At 32.1% G+C, this 23,235-nt stretch overlaps 1 protein-coding gene across 1 annotated transcript in view; it reads right to left on the bottom strand.

Moving 5' to 3' along the window:
* Window positions 1–23,235, bottom strand: part of LOC132742790 (muscle-specific protein 300 kDa-like) — a 127,500-nt gene that overhangs the window by 69,709 nt on the left and 34,556 nt on the right. Inside the window, 16 exon segments of the mRNA XM_060731265.1 lie at window positions 806–1,108; window positions 2,007–2,156; window positions 2,474–2,797; window positions 3,321–3,638; window positions 3,879–4,178; window positions 4,477–4,758; window positions 6,203–6,514; window positions 6,970–7,107; window positions 7,521–7,612; window positions 8,057–8,253; window positions 8,709–8,839; window positions 10,633–10,680; window positions 11,331–11,423; window positions 13,976–14,056; window positions 17,992–18,087; window positions 21,034–21,095. Coding sequence (XP_060587248.1) covers window positions 806–1,108; window positions 2,007–2,156; window positions 2,474–2,797; window positions 3,321–3,638; window positions 3,879–4,178; window positions 4,477–4,758; window positions 6,203–6,514; window positions 6,970–7,107; window positions 7,521–7,612; window positions 8,057–8,253; window positions 8,709–8,839; window positions 10,633–10,680; window positions 11,331–11,423; window positions 13,976–14,056; window positions 17,992–18,087; window positions 21,034–21,095 — 2,927 coding nt within the window.

Below are 23,235 nucleotides of genomic sequence, written 5' to 3'. Positions count from 1 at the left end.
CAGTTTTTCAAACCTCTTTGATTTAATTTAGCGTTGAATAAAATTTCAACACTGAATGGAATCTAATGGGCCAACCAGGATTTAGAAGAAATTTAAAGTCACCACTGAATGAAAACAATTTCATTTGTTCAAACTTCTTTGATTTAATTTAAAATAAATACTGAATGGAATCTAATGGGCCAGCCAGAAACTAGAAGAAATTTAAAGAATCATCAGTGAATGAAAAGTTGCTATCATTACTTTTCAATTTGCATTAAAAACAAAACATGCTATATTGTAAATATTAGAATTTCTAAACCAAGAATTGGTTCTAGATTCTAAAGTACCTTTAAATACATAGACAAGAAAATATGCTAACTTTGAAATAATTCTATCATTCAACTAGGACAATTTTTCCCCTACAATTATATACTTTAGTCTGCATAAATGATGACTGCAAGTTTAGCTAGCAAAAACTTCAAGCCTAAGCTATAAGTAGCGTCCAATCAGAAGGCACGCACCACTCACCTGACCTCTGACTTAACTTGATCATTAATCCGTGCTGACGAACTTCCGTTCCTCCAAATAGGCGCGTATTACAAGACCTATCTTGATAATTCTCAATATTACAAACAAACAAGAGAAATGTAATGTGACTTGAATGTATAAGGAGTAACCAAATTTCATGTTTTGTTCCAAATGGAAAGCTCATGCGCAAAAAAATGCATAGAAAGAATAGAGTATCTTTAGCAACCCATATAGGAGTGTGGGGGGTCAAGTAGGTCAGATGCTCATCAGGTGAGCAAAGACAAACAGCATATCTTACCTCCCAACGTTGTTGAATATTTTCCATTGATTCAGTTAGAGCAGGTCGATCTTCTTCCTCAAGAACGACTAGAATATCCTGACATGCATGCAGATATTCCTGCAACATGCGATCATCCGCACGCCCAAAGAAACCCTTATGTTTACGTATAATACTCTCATAGTCATCTTCGGTGTCTTCCAGGACGGCCTGCGCCTGATCAAGCCACCCTTCAAGGGTATGCTGCTTTTGATGTAAAACTCGCCAAAGACGAGATAAATTATCCAACTTCTTTTCCCAGTCTTTAGCTTTTGTTACACACATCTGAAATGTTTTGGGCGTTTTTGTTTTTGTCTTCAAGAGTCATAAACAAAATAATTTAAAGACCAAAGAGACCACTACTTTTAAAGTTTTGTAAAATTATCCACTGCCAGTGTATAGACACCCATCGAGTGAATATCTACTACCTACCTCAGAACCAGTAATAGTAGTAATTACAGAAAGCTTTAATTTGATTGGTTAAAATCTAATCTACTATAAAAGAAGCAATAAAAGAATTAGCATAAACAAAACACAGCAGGTGTGATAGCAGTTAGGTTAACTTAAACGTGATTGGTCCAAACATTTCAATATAACGAGCACATTGTTGGCCTATATCTATAGTCTAAGAAGCAATGACGATACATTTCAAGTTGACAGTTGTAAACAAGACTTCCATCATATCATCACCATGCATCAAGCACTTTTATAATGTTGATTATCTACATGCATAGATGCAGTATGATTTGGATGATAGTTTATTGTAATACATTCAATGAGGGCTGTTTAAGAGTGGATGTCAAAAGTTTTCTCCAAAAATTAAGTCACAAAAAACAAGATGTGACTTTAATTAAAAAAAAATCTATATAATCACTCTTTTTAATAATTATGCCTTTATGTTGACAAATTTTTGTGAATCTATAGCTAGTTTAAATATTTGTGCAACCTTTACCATGTTGCATATGCAGTTTAAATCCTTAATATCTTATTTTTTCCATAGAAACAAAAATTAATTACAATAATTACAACACCCTTTTTTTAAAAGTTTTTTTTTATTTCTAATGCTTTTGCTCCAGACCAATCAAGGCAAAATAATATTAAGATCAATTTCATTCTTGCCATAAACAGCCCTCTTTAATCATATAATATGTAAGAAGCTATGATCAGGCACATGAAAACTTACCTGGAATCTTTGGTTCATCTCCTCAACAGGTTGGTCTATCACAGAAAAATCTACATTCTTTAATTTAGGTTTTGAAGTGTTCACCTTCTGGTACACCTTGTTTTTACTTTCTACTATAGATTTCTGGTATGTAATCTCAGAGAAGAAGGCCTGTCAATCAATGAAACACTTTCATTAATATCTCTTAATCGAATACTGTCCAAAACTGCCTATTAATAATTAGCAAAAATGAAGACAATCAAGTTGACAAAAGTAACAAACATGTTGCTTTGATACCTTAAACTCATTTACAATAGATACAGTAACTTTTACATATATTTTTCTTATAAATCATCAATAATAAAATGCTGCTGATTCAGTTTAAGAGTAATACTACAAAAGAAAAAAATCAAAGATTTTAAAAAGCCCAATTTGGTTTGTAGATATGCTATAAAATATTAATTTCAACTTTGCCTGACTTAAATTACCTTGTGTTTTTCCAGCCTCTGTTCTGTTTCCTCCTGGGTACCATCTAATTTATGAGCCTGTAATAAGGCTTCTCCATTGTCCAACCAGTTATTCAGATCTATAAGGCCTGTCTCTAGAGATTCTATATTTGGTAACACTGCTTTTATGTGTTTCACTCGGTCAGGAATTTCTTTGCGAAGTCTTACTAGCACCTCTTTTTGAATATTGAGCGACTGTAACATTTCTGTGACCACATCTTGTGAGCTCTCTTTCACCAGAGATTGAGCTGTTTTTGTTGTTACTTTGAAGTCATTTTCTATCGAGGGTATTTGAGCACCATATGTCTGAAAGATTCATGTAGAAATTTTGTCAGGTGATGTAACAACTGCGGATGTTTTTAGCAATTCTTCAGATTCAGATTAGAGAGTTAAAGTTCAAGATGTTGATTTCTGATTTAAAACACTACATGACTGCTATTTTACAATTTACATTCTTTAAAGTGAATTGGTTCATAATTGAGGATCAATAGTACCAAAAAATAATCATAATGATAGTATAAAGTATCATATGTGACAACAAAATATAATTTTTTTATTAAGATGTTGTTGGTGTGAGATATTACATATCTATATATAGCAAATAATACACTGTTCTAGCACAAAAATTTAGTATCCATCCTATAAATGTTCATACTAAATCACTAAGAACTCTTTCTACATTTTGTTTTTTCAAAAAATATTTTACAAAATTATTATTTTAATACATTTTTATGTTTTTATTAATATTTGAAATACTTATGGAAAACGACCTTATTGTAGACCAATCCACTTTAAATAATTCAGGTTCAGAATTTATTTGTGAACTTACATCAATTTCATTGAGATAGTCTTTCAGCACCGCATGTTTACATGGGACCTCTCTCGCAACAAGTTCCTCAGCTTCTCTCAGCCACTGAGTTAACCTTAGAAGACCATCATTGTATTCTTTCCTTGCCTTACCAACAACCTCTACCTGCTTGAAATGTTGGAACTGGTCAACAAGGTCTTTAAATCTCCGGTTGATCATCAGTAATGTTTGTTTTATCTCCACGGCAACTGGTTCCTCTGTTGTTTCAATAAGAAAGTTGCCAGACTCATTCAGGATTTTGTGTTTCTCTTCAAACTCAGCTAGGTCTGAGAAAAATTGCTGTAAAAAGAGACACTTATTTTATTCATAATAACGCATAGATTTTATTATTTTGAAAAATAGCATATTCACTTACACAAAAATGTTTCCAATGTAAAAATAAATTGATATTGAGATATTAAGTAAAGTAAGATCTTTTCTGTAATTGACCTCTAAAAGGGCTGTCAAGTTAGTATAATAAAGTCTTGTCATATTAAAAAATCTGCGAGTCTGTGGATGAGATCTACCAACAAAACTGACCTGTTTTTCCTCGGCAGATCTGGACATGACTCTCTCTCCATCGTTTAACCAGACTGTCAACACATCAACACAGGCATTGTACTTCCTCCAGCAATCTATAACCTCCTCTAACATTGACTGTACACTTTTAATCTCAACTGACACTTTCTTCCACCTCCCATTAACTTCATCAAAGTAATTTGATATTCTTTCTACTTCTTCTTTGTCTATCTTTGCTTTTCTATATGCATCAGCATTTTTCTTACAAGTTTCATATGTTCTGTCATAATTCTTGAATAAGTTTCCAGTCTGTACAAAATCCTAGAAAAACAATAGAAAAAGACTTTTCAACTCTCATTATATTCACATGTTATAGAAGACATGCTGATATCATTATTTTAAATTTTCACGTTTTATTTTCAGCACATCTATTATTAATGGTGTAGAATTAACTCTTTTAATTCAATAGAACATTCCCAAAACAATACTAAGTGACAATATAGCAAGTTTAAGATCAAGCTACTGTAACATGTAAATTGTCAATAAAATTTTAGAGCATTACATGATATCAAATCTAACTGCAGTTATAAGTGAAACAGATATAAGAATAAACCCTTACTTTATAATCAGCCAGTAGTTCCTCAACACTTTCTTGTCGGCCATATTTGACTGTCCAAATTTTCAATTTGTTTTCTGATGCAACAAGATATGCGAGGAGTTGATATTTCATTTCTTCATATTCCAGACGTCTTTCACGTTTTGGTGCCATGGTTGCTACAACCTGTATTCTCTGATGTAGGTTCTCTAGTTGTGGTGGCGGGATGAATTCTCCCTCGTATCGTCCAGCACGCTTCACTTGCATGAAAAATGTTTTTTGTGGCTCCAAGTCTTTGAAAAATCTCTAAAAAAAGAACATATGGCATTTAGTATTTGGAAAATTCCTACAAATAAAGAAAAATCAAAATCTGCAACATAAGAAGGAATAACGATTCTAAAAACCTATCTAAACTTTCTCACTACTTGTTGTCCTGCAAAGTCAAAATGATGTCAAAGAAAAATGACAAAGAAAAAAACCCATCTTTAATAACAATTACTCCTCTGAAAAAATGGTGTTCATCTTTTCTTTAAAAAGTTGTTCATAATTTTAAACATAGAAAACTCAGCTTTCATGATTATTCCAAATATTGCAAGTGTTTATGACATTATTACAGAATCTGGAAAAAAATTACAGTATGAATTTGGCCATTTTATTTAATGATGCAATATGCTTATAATAATACAATATTGATAATGTAAAATGATGGAGAACAAACTTTGCTGTGATGGTTAAATAACATTAAAATATTGGTTAATGATATGACACTGTAATGAAAACATGCAAAACTAAAAAATGTGCTGAAAAAAATATAAGGTACCCCTAGTTCAACAGTACCTACTAAGAGCTCTAACCTTTATTTATACAATAACCCTATCCTCTATCACATCTATAACATAGCTCATGCATGGATTTCAGATACATAAATTTATTCTTACAATCTTAATAAAGATGTTAAATGTTCATAAAGAAGTTTGATAACCCATCCTTTTATCCTACAATAATAATTCAAGTAGCCCTTCCATCAAATGTAGCATAAATTTGGCCACTTTTGCCACAAAAGTTTATTTGGAAAACAAAAAGTATGAAAAATTTATTTGTTGCCCCTGGTTACAGTTATGTCCATCTTTCTAGGGAACGGAAAGTGGCGAAATTTTTGCTGAGATGTTTTGGAGTTTATGATGAATGAATTAGAACAGTGATAAAAAACTAGAACTGAACAAAGTGAGAACAGCCATTGAACCATGATAAACTTCTACATGTCCTCACCTCATCATCATCTATACAAGCAAATGAATGCCCATTTGTATAGTATCCCCAATCACATGGCTAAAACATGATAGCATATCAATTCATTTCTAAACGATGAAATCATGATACCTTTATGTAAACAAACCAACGAAAATTGTCTGAATTCTGCATTATCATAAAACTTACTTTAAAATGATGTCAATATACATTATACAAGACTCATTCATATTTCAAAAAACTCTCTAAATTATTGTTTGTATAAAAGAATAAAATAATCATCAAACATCAACATCTCACTGTAATTCTTTAGTCCAGTTATCAGCAATGTGATAAATTGAGATCAAAATACCGAGGATTTTCTTATCTCCGTCAACTTGTAGACAAATTACCCCTGTGTTACAATAAACCCTAGACACATAATTAGACATTACAGAAAACGACAACTGAGATTTTTGTAGTGCAAGACTGACATTAGGATCCTGTAAAATGTAAGACTGACCTTATGTTCCTGTAAAATAGTTCCCAGCTGGGCTGCCATTTCTTCAGGGTTTTCCAGCAATTCTTCCTCCTGTTCAAGAATTTCCTCAGCTTGGTTCAACCAGTCACCGAATTTACCAAGTTTTCCTGGTAAACTTGAATCAAGTTTCCATAACCAAAGTCTTGTTTGCCGAACTACCTTCCGCCAAACCTCTTCAAGGGGTGCAAATTGGTCTGGTGTAATTCTCACAGCTTTTCCTGATTTCACTTTTTCTTCCAGTTTTTTATAAATAGTTCCTCTTCTATCAACTTCAGCTTTAAAAGCTAAGTAGTCCTAGAAAAGTGACAAAGAAACTCATACAGCTGCCAATCTTCCACAACTATAAAGTTAATCTTCTAAAACCATAAAGAAATTCTTTCAAAACATAAAGTAAATCTTCAATCTTGTTAAACATTTAGTAAATCTTCTAAAACATTAAACAATACCTTACAAACATAAAAGTGAATCTGTAACAACATTAAGCAAACATTAAGCTTCAGATGATTTTGTAGAAAAAAGTCTACTGTAACTCTTAGCCCTCTGGAGGCAACAGTTTAGTAAATCTACCCATACAACCAGAGCAAATCAAGATTAGCCAGCACATCTGTGCCATCTATCATGGTCTGTACTGTTCACTTAAAATTCAGCAACATTTTGAAAATTTTCCTACAAATGATGAATGACTTTCTTCAGAACTGAAAAATGGACACCAATGACTTTAGGGAGATTTCATTTGAAAGATGACATACCATATATTCTTGTTGTCTATCTGTGACCGGCTGTTCAACTATTTGTAACACTTCGTCAGCCTCTGTTGTACACCATGTCATCAAGTCTTGAAAATCTGCCATCTCCTGCTCTGCAGGTGTCTTTATCTTCTTTCGTAACTATAGTTACAAGAAAATACATAAAACAAATGCTTCAGGACAATCAATTCTTGCATTTGAAAACATAATATACTGTAAGGATCTACACCATTTGTACATGGTTATAAAGATCTTATAATAAATGCTGAAAATAGCCATGCTTACAGATAGTTCTTGACAAAGAAAACAAGTGAAGCTATGGTTAACTGGTAAAGGTCTATATCTGACAGCTCATTGTTTAAAGGTTTAAGCTCTTCTTGAATAACACAACAAGCACTGTATGGACCAGGGAGCATATTATTTAGTGATATACATGGAAACTTAAAGCTTTCTCCAGAATACAGTTAAAATATAAAGGTTTAAACATAATGCATTACAAATATTGATAAAAACAGTTAATAATTCTATAATGAGAACATCGATATGAAACTTACAGCAGGATCTTCCCCAGCTTCTGGATATGCTTTCAAAAATTGAGCAACATATGTCATAATGGATTTCTCGTCAGGTTTTGCTACATCAACATCTGCAATACAGAACCATAATTTTGAAGAAACAATAAACTAACTGGGATATTTCTAATACTGGAAGGAAAACACTTAAATCCAAGTAAGATATTAAATAGGACAGTGGTAAGTTTTAGTTAGTTAGTTAGTTTTAGTTAGTTTTATGCAAACACACAAGACTATTAAACAACTACAATGACCATGTAATGCTGCTTCTCTATATCAGAGTGTTATACATTATTTAACATTTTTCTACACACCTTTACCACTCAAGCCAATGCTAGGGGGCGTGAGGAATGTTCCACTTTATTATTATCCCTTATGTACAGACTCACTCAAACAGAGACTGCAATTTTCATGTAATTTTGATGTAATTTATGATCCCAAGGGATCACTTTTTTCCGGATTTTTATACATCTATTTACACAATGGATGCGATTAAACAAGTTAAACAGTGATATTACCTTCTGGGTCAATAAGTCGTGCAATGCCAAGGTGATTCTCAGCTGTAGAGAAAGCATTCTCAAGGTTAACTCGTGCACTTTGTTTCCTTACACTATCCATGTCCACTAGATCAGGTCTAATTGTATGTACAATAGCATTAAATGCTAAACCGTCTCGCCAACTCTTTCCAAAATCTCTAATTTCAATACCATAACGTCTAAAAATGATAAAGAAAATAATAGTAGAATTCAAAATAATTCATACCTTCTGCTGAAAGTTAAAATTTGAATTAATACAACACATATCATAAGTTTTCTTAATAGTGTACGAAAGTGTTGTCCATTGTTTTTCTAAGCACTGATAACAAAATACCAAGATCAGAATTTACTTGTGATACTTCATCTATTGGGTTCATAACAATACAGTTACAAAAGTTCTTTTGTTTTTATTGGAAAGAGGCCTAAGCCTTTTGATTTAAGGAAAAATCATAACCAAAATTGCTGCTTTGAGTAAGTAAAAGCTAGGTCAAGAATTTTTGAAATAACTGCCTGCTTCTATAGAAATTTATTTTGGAAAAAGGCCTTTTATAGGCTTCTGTTATATAAGATGGGAAAACCCTGTGTTATAGATAATTCTTACAGATATTGTTTAACAATGTATGACTGTACTCACTTTGTGATAGCATTTTCTGTCCAGGCTAGAAGGGCCTTCTTGGCATTCATACGGAATTTGTCGAGGGCAGACAGGGGCCTCTGTTCACCCTCAACATTCTGTGATGATTGTGCAACCATTGTCTCCTCAATCTATATGTCAGAAAAAAGAAAATATTTCAATATAATATAATAACTATTTATCATTATATTTCTACTTAAATAATTACTAGCTTCATTAATACTTATGGTGAAGTTATATATGTTCTGCACTTATTCTACTTAGAAATCTCCAATCCAGGAATAGTAAGAAAGGGAAATATCAATTGTTATTTTCATCACAAAATTTTTTCAAGTCACTTTCACCGAGGACAACAAAATTGTTAACCAACAACATACAATATAAGTATTTCTGGGTCACTGTTACATTATACATCTTTGCTACATTCTGGGGTATCTAAACCATATTATAAATACTTGTACATACTCATAATCAATACAAAATAATCCTTTAAAAAGAACAACATATATCTATCATGCTTTCAATATAAAACTTCTTTATAATCGTTCTCTGGTATAACATAACATGCAAGTAAATCACGTAATTCTGCTACTCGGACATAAAAAATCATAGAAATAATGAAACAATTAGCAACTACTTTTGAGCTTGTCTTTGACGACCTGTCATAGGTATTCATACCTGTATTGCTTAAAAATGTTTAAACTAAACACTTACAGCATTACTAATATCTACACTATAAAACATACATTTAAAGAAAACATTTTCTTTCCATCTAAATTAACAAGAGCGATCAGTAATCACATGTGTCGCCTCATAATGGCCAATTTCATGTTGGGACAAATTTTGTGACAGACGGACAGACAGACGGACAGTGCACAACTAGACTTGGTACTGATCAATCATGTAAAGTTTTGATAAAATTGCACCAGTAGCTTATGAGGAGTAGTCCGGACAAGCTTTTGCGTATCTGGCAACACACAGAAAAAAACACCTTTTTATCAAAGGGCCATAACTCAGCCAAAAATCATTCAACCGGAAAACCCGTGCAATATGCGCAAGGACTTGAGCTACAGATCAATCCTGTAAAGTTTCATTGAAATTGCATAAGTGGTATAAGAGAACTAGTCCGGACAAACTTTAAAAATAAAAATTATTAAAGGGCCATAACTCTGACAAAAATCATTGAAACGGACAATCCTGACAATATTCACAACAAGACTTGTTACTGATCATTCCTGTAAAGTTTGGATGAAATTGCACAAGCAGTTTATGAGGAGTAGTCCGGACAAGCTATTGTGTATCTGGCAACACACAGAAAAAACACCTTTTTATCAAAGGGCAATAACTCGGCCAAAAATCATTCAACCGAAAAACCCTTGCAATATGCTCAAGGACTTGAGCTACAGATCAATCCTGTAAAGTTTCATTGAAATTGCATTAGTGGTATAAGAGAAGTAGTCCGGACAAACTTTAAAATTAAAAATTATTAAAGGGCCATAACTCTGACAAAAATCATTGAACCGGAAAACGCTGACAATATGCACAACTAGACTTGATACTGATCATTCCTGTAAAGTTTGGATGAAATTGCACCAGTAGTTTATGAGGGGTAGTCCGGACAAGTTTTGTGACGGACGGACGGACGGACAGACAGACAGACAGACGGACAGACAGACGACGGAGAAGTGATCCCTATATGTCGCCACTACTCCGTAGAGGCGACACAAAAATGGTTCTTTTAACACTGTCTCAACATGCCAAAATAAAAATACCAATTGCAAAGAAAATCTTTTTCATTTATCGCTGGACTTATTCAACTTGACATCATGCATGTTAGTTTTGTATCATACAATTTCTTCAACAATAAAGTACACATTATCACATGCTGAATAGACTATTTGGACCAAGATGCTGTATAGTTTACCATTAAAACTCGATTCAAACTATCAAAGTACTCGGGAAGAGTCTGGATCTATAAAATTATAAAATTTGAAATCATATATGTACACATTGAGCTTCTGTGTAAGCCAGTATCATGCATTATTTGAGCAAATGATAAAATATAGAAGATAAATGCCATAGAAACATACTGATCTAGCATAAAGATGCTTCCAGCATACCCTTTCTCCTTTCTTAAATCAGTGTGCCAAATATTAAAGTTATACAGATTAAGATAATCCATTGTAGTGTAACTCTTCTCATAATAATTATTTCAAAATGAAGGATGCGCATTATAACAATCAATTTAATGATACATTTTACCAATTATTCCAGTAAATTTTCATCAGCATATGGGCAAAAAGAATATCAATATACTCACACGCCAGTTAATAATGTTAGAGTTTACATATTTTAGTGTAAGATTTCAAATTTTTTCATCTACAAATTCAATATGATGAAGTATAACACATTTGCAGAGATGCCTTGAAGAGTTTTCAACTGTGGTAATAGAGAATCCAGCTGTTTGATAAGAAGTTTAATATATTATGCCAGAAAAATGGAACAATGAAGAAGAGAATAAGCACAGATCTATTTGGTGTCACATGGTTATATTTTATATATAGTGTATAGACGAGATTTAGAATGAGGATGATAAAAGGTAACATATAATTAAAGTTATACCTGGAAATAGAGGATGATGGTCCATATCAGACCTAGAACAATGGAAGCTTTGCCGTCTGCAATGTCTGATACATTGATGTTTACAAGTTTGATCTGAAATATAAACAATGTCCAATAATAACAACATTCCAGGGACAGTGACAGTGTAACTTTATACAGAGCTGAGCCTTACAATTTATCAACTTTTGAGTAAAATGAAGCAAATTATACACATATTTGTGTAGAGTTTTATGTCCAAGGGTAGGACAAGAATTACAATTCTTAAGTGAACATTGAACCTACAGCAGTGAGGGACAAATGATTCAACATCAGCAACCTAATTAATTATATAGTTATACATGTATATGTAATACAGTAAATATACCAAGCCCTTATTTAAACATTGTTACAACTCATAGAACATAATAAACAAGTAAATAAACACTAGAACTATCACTAAATGTGATTAATACCCCCACAAGACTGCTTCAGAAATGAGGATGTTACTAGTAACAGAATACCTTGTAAAAGAATTAAAATATAGAGTTATGGTTGTGGGCAATTAAAGATAGTTGTGGTTCTTGTATGTTGCATTTCCTTCCAATGTAGTTGGCCACTGATGAAGTTTTATTGAATTACTCTGTAATAAGTCCAGAAAGACAAGCAAAAGAAACAAAGGGCAATAAATAACTCTATAAATACTGAAGATGGAGTTAAAGTTCTTGTGCACTGCACTTCCTCTTATTGTGCTTGACCATTGTATGAAGTTGTTTTGAATTCCAACCAGTATGTTTTAAGTTATGCTCCGGACAATGAAAAGTATCAAAGGGCAGTAACTCTGTATTTTGTCAAAATCGAGTTATGGTTCTTGTGCACTGCACTTCCTCTCAATGTGCTTGACAATTGTATGAAGTTATATTGAATTCCAACTATTAGTTATGCTCCGGACAAAAAAAGCAATGGAAAAGTAACAAAGGGCAATAACTCTGTAATTAGTCAAGATGGAGTTATAGTTCTTGTGCACTGCACTTCCCCTTATTGTGCTTGACCATTGTATGAAGTTGTTTTGAATTCCAACCAGTAGTTTTCAAGTCATGCTCTGGACAAGGAAAAGTAACAAAGGGCAGTAACTCTGTAATAAGTCAAGATGGAGTTATGGTTCTTGTGCACTGCACTTCCTCTCAATGTGCTTGACAATTGTATTAAGTTATAATGAATTCCAACAATTAGTCTTCAAGTTATGGTCCGGACAAAAGAAAGGAATGGAAAAGTAACAAAGGGCAATAACTCTGTAATTACTTTAAATAGAGTTATAGTTCTTGTGCACTGCACTTCCCCTTATTGTGTTTGACAATTGTATGAAGTTGTTTTGAATTCCATCCAGTAGTTTTCAAGTTATGCCCCGGACAAGGAAAATAAACAAAGGGCAATAACTCTGTAATTAGTCAAGATAGAGTTATGGTTCTTGTGCACTGCACTTCCTCTCAATGTGCTAGACCATTGTGTGTAGTTATATTGAATTCCAATCATTAGTTTTTAAGTTATGCTCCGGACAAGGAAAATGCAACGGACGTCTGGACCGACCGACCGACCGCCCGACCGACCAACCGACCGACCGACCGACCGACCGACCACCGGGTGACTCCTATATACCCCCCCAAACTTCGTTTTTGGGGGTATAATAAACACAATTTAGGTAATATGGCGCCAAAACAGGAAATATGATTTTGGACCACCTTAGGTGTTACAAACTTACAGCAACACCAGAGGTCAAAAACCATCTCACCTGCTGGAGCTAAGAGATCCATAGACTTAGTTATTAGAACCCATTTAGTCGCGTCTTACGTACACCCAGGAATAAACAATAGCGGCAATTCTGTTGCCTCAACCCTTAAAGGTAAACCCTCAGCCATACGGAGAGCTAACAGCAATGTTATATAAAAGTATCAGCTTAAAAAATTTGTTTATTCTTTTTCTATAATGTATTGAAATAACAAATACTTAAGTAAATCTACCTTAAATAAACCCAATTTTCCCCAACTACATGATTCACAACTACATGTTTCATGTTGTAAAGATATGATGACTGTACACCATATATGATATGATATATCAAAATATAATCCTACAAAACTTTACCTCTCTTGAATACCCAGATTTTTCACACTATCAAAATTAAATAATGGTTTTGAAAAATGACAAATTTTCTTACAGGCAAACATTCACAGGTAAATGTTTAAATCTATGATAAATGATAAAACAGTATACAATGTATACTACACGAAGAAATTCATGACCTTTGAAAAGCAACAAATCAAATCAAATCAAAAGGCATGGCCGAGTGGTTAACGCTTCGGACTAGTAATCTTATGATCACTAGCCACATGGGTTCAAACCCTGACAGGGGCAAGTCGTTGTTTCCTTGAGCAAGAAACTATACACTCATTGCTCAGTACTGTTTGGTTGTACTGGTTGGTTCCAGGAACGGATTCGAAAGTGTGTTTATAAGCTAATAGCTTCCTACACAATCGAACTAAAATAAATTCTGTATAAACCAAATGTATAAATGTTTTGTATATGTCAATGTTCTCAATGTTCCTTAACAAGTTAACATTACAGAAATGTTTATTATCAATTTCTGGTAATTAATTAATTATTCAAGTTACCTTTTTACTTTCTAAGAATTTCAAGGCTGTTGACAAGTTACTGACATAGTGGACTCGCTTCAACTTCCCTCGTTCCATTGGCTGTAATCAAAGAAGAAAAAACATTACACTATCTATATAACATTAAAGCTTAGACTCCCAGCCCCGGTCAAGCTGTAAATTTTACTCATTATGTGACAAATGCTTATTTGGCTGCTTGGCCGAGAGGTTAACACATCAGACTAGTAATCTAAGGATTGATGGTCGCGTGGGTTCAAACCCTGTCAGGGGCAAGCCGTTGTTTCCTTCAGCAAGAAACTTTACACTTATTGCTTAGTACTGGTTGGTTCTAGGAACAGATTCAGAAGTGTTTCAATAAGAATGTAGCTTCTAATACAATCAAACTAAAATAAATTTGTATAAACTAACAAACTAAATGCTTATTTTCATCATATTTTCATTACATTCATTCATAGTTTTAGTATATATTTGATATCTTTGCATATTTTTACAATGTGTATGTGTTTCTACAACAACATATTGTATGTGTTTCTCTTACAAGAAAATGTATGTGTTTCTCTAACAAGATAATGTATGTTTTTCTCTGACAAGATAATGTATGCTTTTCTCTGACAAGATAATGTATGCTTTTCTCTGACAAGATAATATATGTTTTTCTCTGACAAGATAATGTATGTGTTTCTCTAATAAGATAATGTATAATTATGTTTCTCTGACAAGATAATGTTTGATTTTCTCTGACAATATAATGTGTTTTACAAACAAGATAATGTATGTGTTTCTCTAACAATATAATGTATGATTTTCTCTGACAATATAATGTATGTGTTTCTCTAACAAGATATTGTATATGTTTCTCTGACAAGATAATGTATGCTTTTCTCTGACAAGATAATGTATGTTTTTCTCTGACAAGATAATGTATGCTTTTCTCTGACAAGATAATATATGTTTTTCTATGACAAGATAATGTATGTGTTTCTCTAATAAGATAATGTATAATTATGTTTCTCTGACAAGATAATGTTTGATTTTCTCTGACAATATAAATGTGTTTTACAAAAAAAGATAATGTATGTGTTTACTCTACACTATAATGTATGATTTTCCTGACAATATAGTGTATGTGTTTCTCTAAACAAGATATTGTAAATGTCTCTGAACAAGATTAATGTTGCTTTCTCTGACAAGATAATGTATGTTTTTCCCCCGACAAGACTATGTATATGTTTCTCTGACAAGATAATGTATGATTTTCTCTGACAATATAATGTATGTGTTTCTCTGACAAGATAATGTATGATTTTCTCTGACAATATAATGTATGTGTTTCTCTAACAAGATATTGTATATGTTTCTCTGACAAGATAATGTATGCTTTTCTCTGACAAGATAATATATGTTTTTCCCTGACAAGATAATGTGTATGTTTCTCTGACAAGATAATGTATGATTTTCTCTGACAATATAATGTATGTGTTTCTCTGACAAGATAATGTATGTGTTTCTCTGACAAGATACTGTATGATTTTCTCTGATAAAATAATGTGTTTTTCTAACAAGCTCTATGTACTAAAGGTTGCTTGCTATTTCCTGAAAATATATCTCTTGTGTGAAGGGCTCTTCAGCTGAAGTACTACAACCCCCAGTTGCCAATAAAACCATCAAAAACACCCAGTAGTCTGCAAACCCTTGATCCTATTTATTACATCAAGTGACATTCTAGTGTCCTTTGGTATGTTTAAAAATACCTTTACAGGTAGAACAGTATTATCAGCAAAAATCATGTAAAATCTTGGATGCCATCCAAATACTACATTGAAATGTGCTGATCTTGGAATGTGAAACTTTTATCATTACCGTTACTATATAAGTTCATCGTGATATGGCATACCTATTGAGGGATTAAGATACAGTCAAAAGATGAAATATTAAAATTATACTTCGTGAACAATTAGCAGTTAGGCATTTTGTCTACATAAAATTGGTCAATTTAAGCATTAATGACAAGTTGTGACAGGTACTGGGTTTTGGAGGGATATGTAAAATTTATTGCATAGATTGGCAATGGCTTTATAATAGGATTTAATGTTTGATCTTCATATCTGACCTGTATAATTTAATCTTTCTCAACATTTATACACATTACTTACAAGATTAAATGATGAAATAATTGTTGCCTGTTCCATTACAGTATTCAAACATAAAATTGTTTATTTTACAAATACATGTACAAGTGATAAAAGTGTAAATAAACATAAAAGTGTAAATAAACAGACATTTCGAAAAATTATAACACAAACTTTAACCGAGATTGAAAAAATTATGAAGCTTGACCATTAGCCTGCTGGCCCATGCAGCCAGTGCTGACCAAGATCAGCCTGCTGCCCTATTTATATTTGAGTTATTCAGCATGTTAATGGTAAAATACCAAATATTGGACATTACTGAGTGTCTCTATATGTATTGTCTTTGCATATTGTTGTATAGAATTCAATGCAAATATAATCATATCATTCACAAATTCTATATTTAAATAGGAGCTATGAAAAAATTCTCAACACAAGCTTAATTTACTTCTAAACTGTATCTAACATTTACTAATTGAAAAACAGGCAGAAAAAGGCTTGAATGATTATTCTGAATTTCAAATTTATTTTAATAATGCTTTGATTTTTTTTTCTCCTGCAAAGATTTTCTGTTTGTATTTAAAGTGTCAATATTTACTTTGACAATGTACATTATGAAGACCATCATTTCAGTTCATTAAATTACTGCCGATTGTTATTTCTTCACATGACACAGGCACTATTCAAATATTTGTCCATCACTCAAACAATCTTACATGGTGCCCTTTATGTAAAACAGATCAGTTATCTATATTTAAGTAACTATATAAGTTTTTGTTGCATAAGGTTGTGCTTACATAAGGTGAAATGCAAACAATCTTACACTATGCACTTGAAAGGCTGATCAGATGAAATCTGGTGAGCAAATATGCCCTTGTTTCAAAATGAGAGATCTTTTTATTGAAATCTGTCTTGACATCTGTTTGTCAGGCACTAAATTATACAGCCACAGAAGCTTGGTGGACTATGTCTCTGACTTATGTATTAATCAATTTTAGTAATAAATTATCAACCATTAATTTCCTCAATTTGAGGGATGGCCTTGCCTTATTCTCTAACTTGGAATTGTCCATTGTTAATTTAAAGGATATTAAAGTATGTAAAACAGTTAAGTTAGGTCAAGCTGCACAAGCTTGCAAATTATGGTACAGTTATGGCTGTGTTACCTCCAGCATACAAAGTTAATACATGCTTCTCACTAATTTTATATATAGAAATAGATTCAATCATTCCCAATTACATGACCTTGAGACTTACTAGAATAATTCAAGAGTACAATCTGTTTACATGAAAGATTTACCAGTTTTATAAATCTCTGCCAATCTTTTCTTAAATATTTACCTCAGCTAAGCTCAAAGGTCAATAAGAAATCACTGACCAGTTAATGACTAAACATTACATGAGAAAAGTCAATACACTATATTCAATTAATGGAGGAATACCAGACATTTCCACAGCTTTTAATACATAATTATATGCTCCTTGTAATTAAATTATTAATTTTTAATTTAAGGTTTTTCAGTTTGTTTTTGATTAGCTTTGGGGGAAAGTCTGACAAAGTTATGTTTTCTGATTTTAGCTTTGGGGGTTTCTGAAAAGTTAAGTTTTCTGATTAACTTTTTATTTCAAATTATATTATTGTGATTTCTGATATACTTTTGGTGTTTTCTGTTATACTTGGGTGTTTTCTGATTATTGGTGGGTAATCTGACAAGCTTTATAGCTGGTGTATTTCTGACAGAGTATATTTCTCTTACAAGAATCTTAAGGTTGTTTTTTTGATCCTAATTATAATTAATAATGACTTTTGCAAGCTTTTAAGTATCTTATATATTTTTTATCTGTCATGAAAATTTACGACTGATTACTCATTGTTAAAATACTTACAAGTTTTTCTCCGGAAAGGACCTCAAGAAGTGATAGTAATACCACGCCATCTTTTATGTCTTCAAACAGATTCTCAACTTTTAAAGGAGGATTTTTCTGAAATAAATAAACAATACAATAACTATAATAATTTAAGTATTGAAACTATTAACTGGCATGTAACAATTTCATTATCTTCTAGCTGAAAAGTTGACAGTCTCTATCTGTAGCAGTAATATTAAAATGCTCAAAATTAAAAGGATTAAGTGAAATATCACACCTTTATACCCTGCACAGTTATATTTCATTGAAAACTTGATTGACCAATCCTGGGAAAGTTCAATTCAAATGCTTCAGATGAATTTAATTATATTATCTCAAGAAACTTGCTTAATAAATTTATCCCGAAAACTTTTTTTATGTAAATGGCTGTAAGGGGGGGTGAGTTTAAATAAGAAATGCCACAAACATTTAAGTTGTAAATGCAGACAAATTAAGATATAATATAGTTAAGATGACCTATGGTTGTGCTTGGTCAACAAGGACCATATACAGACAGTGTAAGGTAAGAGTTTAATGAAAGATAACCAATGACTGTGTTTGGTCAATAATGACCGCCTACAGTGTTATATACAACACTTTCAATGACATTTTAATACTTCAACACCTTTGATCTGCTTACACCTTTATTGCCAACAGGCAACATTAAATGTATAAAATTAGAGATAAAATCTCTCCCAATTCATCCCAAAAAACATCTAAATTTTATGGAGACATAAACCCAAATAACTATTTTTATATAGGGGTCACCCATTTTTTATATCATTATTGCGGGAAAATTGATAAAAAATGAAATTGTTTGAAAATTAAAACCCAAAAAAAAAAATTTAGAAAGTGATTGGTTTCAATTATTTTGGTTGGTAAAAATGGCAGTTTTAATTAAACTTTTTTAATCGGGCTTTTCATTTTTTCTTAATATTAAAAATTAAAATTTGCACTATAATTTTATCCCTTAAAAAAACCCACATTTTTCAGGGGAAAATTAAAAACTGTCGCTGTTGCAAATTTTATTTTCCTCGTCACTTTTAAAATCATTTTAAAATAAAAACATGAGAAGTTTATTAAAGAAAATGCGAACATAAAATCTATTAAATATTTAAAACCTTGAGCATTTTTAAAGCCCCAAAATTTTAAAAAAACTTTGAAGATGCCCTGGAGCATTATATTTCTAAATTTGGGTGTCATGCCTTACTGCCCTCATCTAAAAATAAATCTTTTAAAGCTCATAAAAACCAAAGTTTGCCCGTAAAAACAGCGCGCCCGATTTTTTTTATTGTTTGGGCCAAAAAAAAAAAATTTTTTTGCAGTAAAAGGCAAACAAGAATTTTCTGTTTTTTTTTAAAAAGTGAACTAGTTTTTGATCCCCTTTGGAATTTTAAGAAATTTTTTTATATGAAAAATTTATGGAAAAAGTGGAACAAGGGGGATAGGAAAATAAAATTTTTTTAGTTTTTTTAAGTTTTTTTAGTGTTTGGGCCTAAAAATACAAAACATTGACTTTAAAGGGCCATAATTCAAAAAAAATTTTTTTGACAAAAATTAAACCTTCCCCCGGACATTTTTGGGGAATAATGATTTTTAAAACAAGTTTTTCCAATTTTAAAAATTAATATCTCAAACATTTCAGTCAAAAAGTGGACTGGTACTAAAAACTTAACCAAGATTCTAAGTCGATAAAAGGCCTTAATTTTTAAAACAAATCCTTGACAGAGTTACCTTCTCTTGCGTACAGATGGGGGTAATGATGTGAAATAGCATTAAAAGTTTCAAGCAATATCTCAAAGGGTTAAGGCAATAAGTGGATTTTACCCATATTCAATGTATTTTCTAAGTCAAAAAGGGCATAATTCTGTCAAAAACCTTGACAGAGTTATGTCCTCTTGTCTGTTGATGAAGGTCGTGATGGTAAACAAGTATGGTCAGTTTCAAAGCAATACCTCCAATGGTTTTTGAAATAAAGTTGAGGTGGTACAAAAAACTTAACCAAGCTCAATACACTTTCTAAGTCAAAAAAGGGCCATAATTCTGTCAAAAACCTTGACAGAGTTATGTACTCTTGTCTGTAGATGGAGGTTATGATGGTGAACAAGTATGGTAAGTTTCAAAGCCATACTTGTAATACTTCTGAAATAAAGTGGGGTGGTACGAAAAACTTAACCAAGGTGTGACGCCAACGCCGACGCCGACGCTAACGCCGACGCCGACGCCGACGCCGGGGCGAGTAGGATAGCTCCCCTTTTCATAGAAAAGTCGAGCTAAAAATCATCATAAATAATAAGTTTATTACAGTAAACATCAATAAATTTAAGCAAGTTTCATGGAGAAACATACCTTATACTATTAAAAAAAAATTCTAGTAAATTATCATTTTCTTTAAAATGTTTATTAGAAACTTTAATGAAACATAATGTTTTATATATTAAACAGCTCAAATTTACCATCTGGTGAAAATGAAAGTAGCATGGGGCTGATTATATTTGATGGGCTTATCAAGCTTTACACACTTCCTTCATTATAACAGCCAGATTTTCTCATTTTATTATCTTAACAACTACCTGCATGTTATAAAACTGAAGAAGGTGCTTCTGTTAAATATCTTCTTAAAAATAAAGTCCAATTCAAAGACATTCTTCACAGAAAAGGTCACAATCTCTCAGTGCAAAAATTCTTTTGTGCCAATGAAATTTGGGGCTATATAATTAGCAAGGCTATACAGTGCTAAATTAGTTGTCTTAACTGTGCTGAAATCACCAATTAAAATACATTCAATATTAAAATCACCAATTACAATACACTCAATATTGAAATCGCCAATTAAAATACATTCAACATTGGTAACTTCAGGCATACTGATACAAAAGCATGGTTATCAGACCCATTTTTTCAACAGTATTAAAGATTGGGATGCTATATTTACAAAGCCTGGGAAGGATCTGATTATATTAAATAGCCTGGTGTTTGGCCTCCTAATCACAGCACACCAACAAAGTTGTTCTTGCTTACCTGTTTTAGATATGTGTTCATCCAATTTGTAAATGTCTTTTTCTGTACTCTTTCTTGTTCATCTGAAAATAATCAAAATATACAACATATTACATCAAATTCTGCATTAAATGATGATCTAGGAACAATGGAACTTGATGGTTCATCTATATAAGGTAAATGCTGGGAATCATGCCAATTTTTCAATTAACATTTGCTGTTAATTGACTGATCATATATGGGCTAGTAATGGCAGAATAATTTACATTATAGAAGGAAGTGTTTCCAGTAAATGATCAAAGGATAGATGTTACAGTAGCTATTTTATCATACTTTAATCAGAATTCCCTCTGTGTGTGTCATGTTGCCATGACAACTGTCTCTGATCTGTCATTTCTGATCTGTTGTTTTTGCATTGATTATTTTTCTCTCAGGCAATTACATAATTAATATTATAAAGTCCTGCAATATACAGCATGAGACACTGTTTTTTACAAGTACATCATTTCGGAAAGGGTTATATTCAGTTTCTATATTACTCAGCATTGGCAGCATTGTAAATGACACTGTGAATCACCATTTCTATTTCATGTCAAAGGTGATTTTATCATTCAATTAGTAGAAATCTTACAGTCTTAAAAATGTTCACTATCAATAACATAAACATCACCAGATAAGTTAGGAATATTTCCATGTTGAATCTTCTCATAGATAAAGTTCTAGATTTAATATTTAAGTTTTTCTCATACAAACAACCCATCAATGCTGTCATTACCTGACAACAGAACTATTATAACCCTTTGATCCTTATAGCAATATCATGAAAGTTCTGAGAAATATCAAACATAAAACTGATTTTAAGACAACCTAAGACCTTGATGTATAACATATGAAGACTGGCCACCCAATCTAGCATTGATATAAACAATGTTATGACCTCAGGTAGACCATATAACCTGTAATGTTATATTGTTTAAATATGAGACCCAACGGTAATTAACAACTGATCAGAGAAAAACCTTTTGGTGAGTATTCTTGCATCTAGAGGTTGAAGGAAAATCATATAAACATGTGGGAACTTCCAACTTATTATCATTCACATTCTTCTATGAAATAGTCAATATATAATGGTCAAGCCACAAGATACTTCAAATTAAATATACAGGACACACTACACAAACTTAGCAATTTCATATTCATATTCTGTTCACCAAAAATTTTGGTACAAATGAATGAAGCATTTTGTTTCAGTTTTCATGCTCTGTCATAAGCTGACTGATGAAATTTATATCACCAATTAATCATTTTAATATTTAACAGCATAATATGATGTTCTGGAAAGATATAAATTAATGGAACAGTGACCTTCTGACTTAAGTCACAATAGTGACTCAGTCCCAGAAAAAAAACACAGTAAAACAACATAAGATTATCCATTAAGAGAGAATATCAAGGCCATAGCTGCAAGAAAAAAGTTCAATATGCTGAGAACAGTGACCTTGGAATCAAATAATGTATTGAAATCAATGAAGTCAAGTTGAATGACAGTTTATGGGCTAGTTGAAGTGGCTACAGCTTTATTGTGTCAGGAGGCACAGATCCTGTCATGAAATCTTGTTAATCTGCTGGTCAATAAACCTTCTCTGATCTAATTGCATTTTCAAAGTAAAACAAGCTACAAAATCACTGAAGCTTGATAATAACAAATGAACAAATTTTCTACAAGATCATTTCCCAGAGGTGTATGTTTAAGTACATTATTGCATGATGTATAGTTACATGTACAAACAACACAGTCATGTCAAAACAACCTGATGTTTTCTGTTCTGTTCTGATGGTATCTTAAAACCCCTTATACAGCAGGTGTTGCTGTAAGAAGATTCAATCAAATGTTTCACAATACTTTTGGTCATGAATAGATAATATACACCATAGAAAATTCTGCCTCGTCAGCTTTGTTTAATCCTACACAACTATATCATTAAATATTAAATTGATTCATTTCAAATTGACTACAAACATTAAATTACAATATCTACAGCTATTGTTAATTGAGTATAATTTCAGTTATCATTGTTTACCATTTGCTTGTAAGTCTTATGTGTCTTGTATTTTTTGTTTTTTATTTTATTATTTCAAGCTGTCAATATCACAGAAGCGTTGTTTAAAATCAATTATGAAAGTGTTCATGCAAGGAGAAATAACGGAAGCCTGTTATTAATA

Source organism: Ruditapes philippinarum, unplaced genomic scaffold, assembly GCF_026571515.1.
Source record: "Ruditapes philippinarum isolate M1 unplaced genomic scaffold, ASM2657151v2 ctg57_1_1_1_1, whole genome shotgun sequence".
Classification (NCBI taxonomy): Eukaryota; Metazoa; Mollusca; class Bivalvia; order Venerida; family Veneridae; genus Ruditapes; species Ruditapes philippinarum.
Note: the sequence above shows the minus strand (reverse complement) of the source record. Positions and strands in the feature narration are given on the sequence as shown.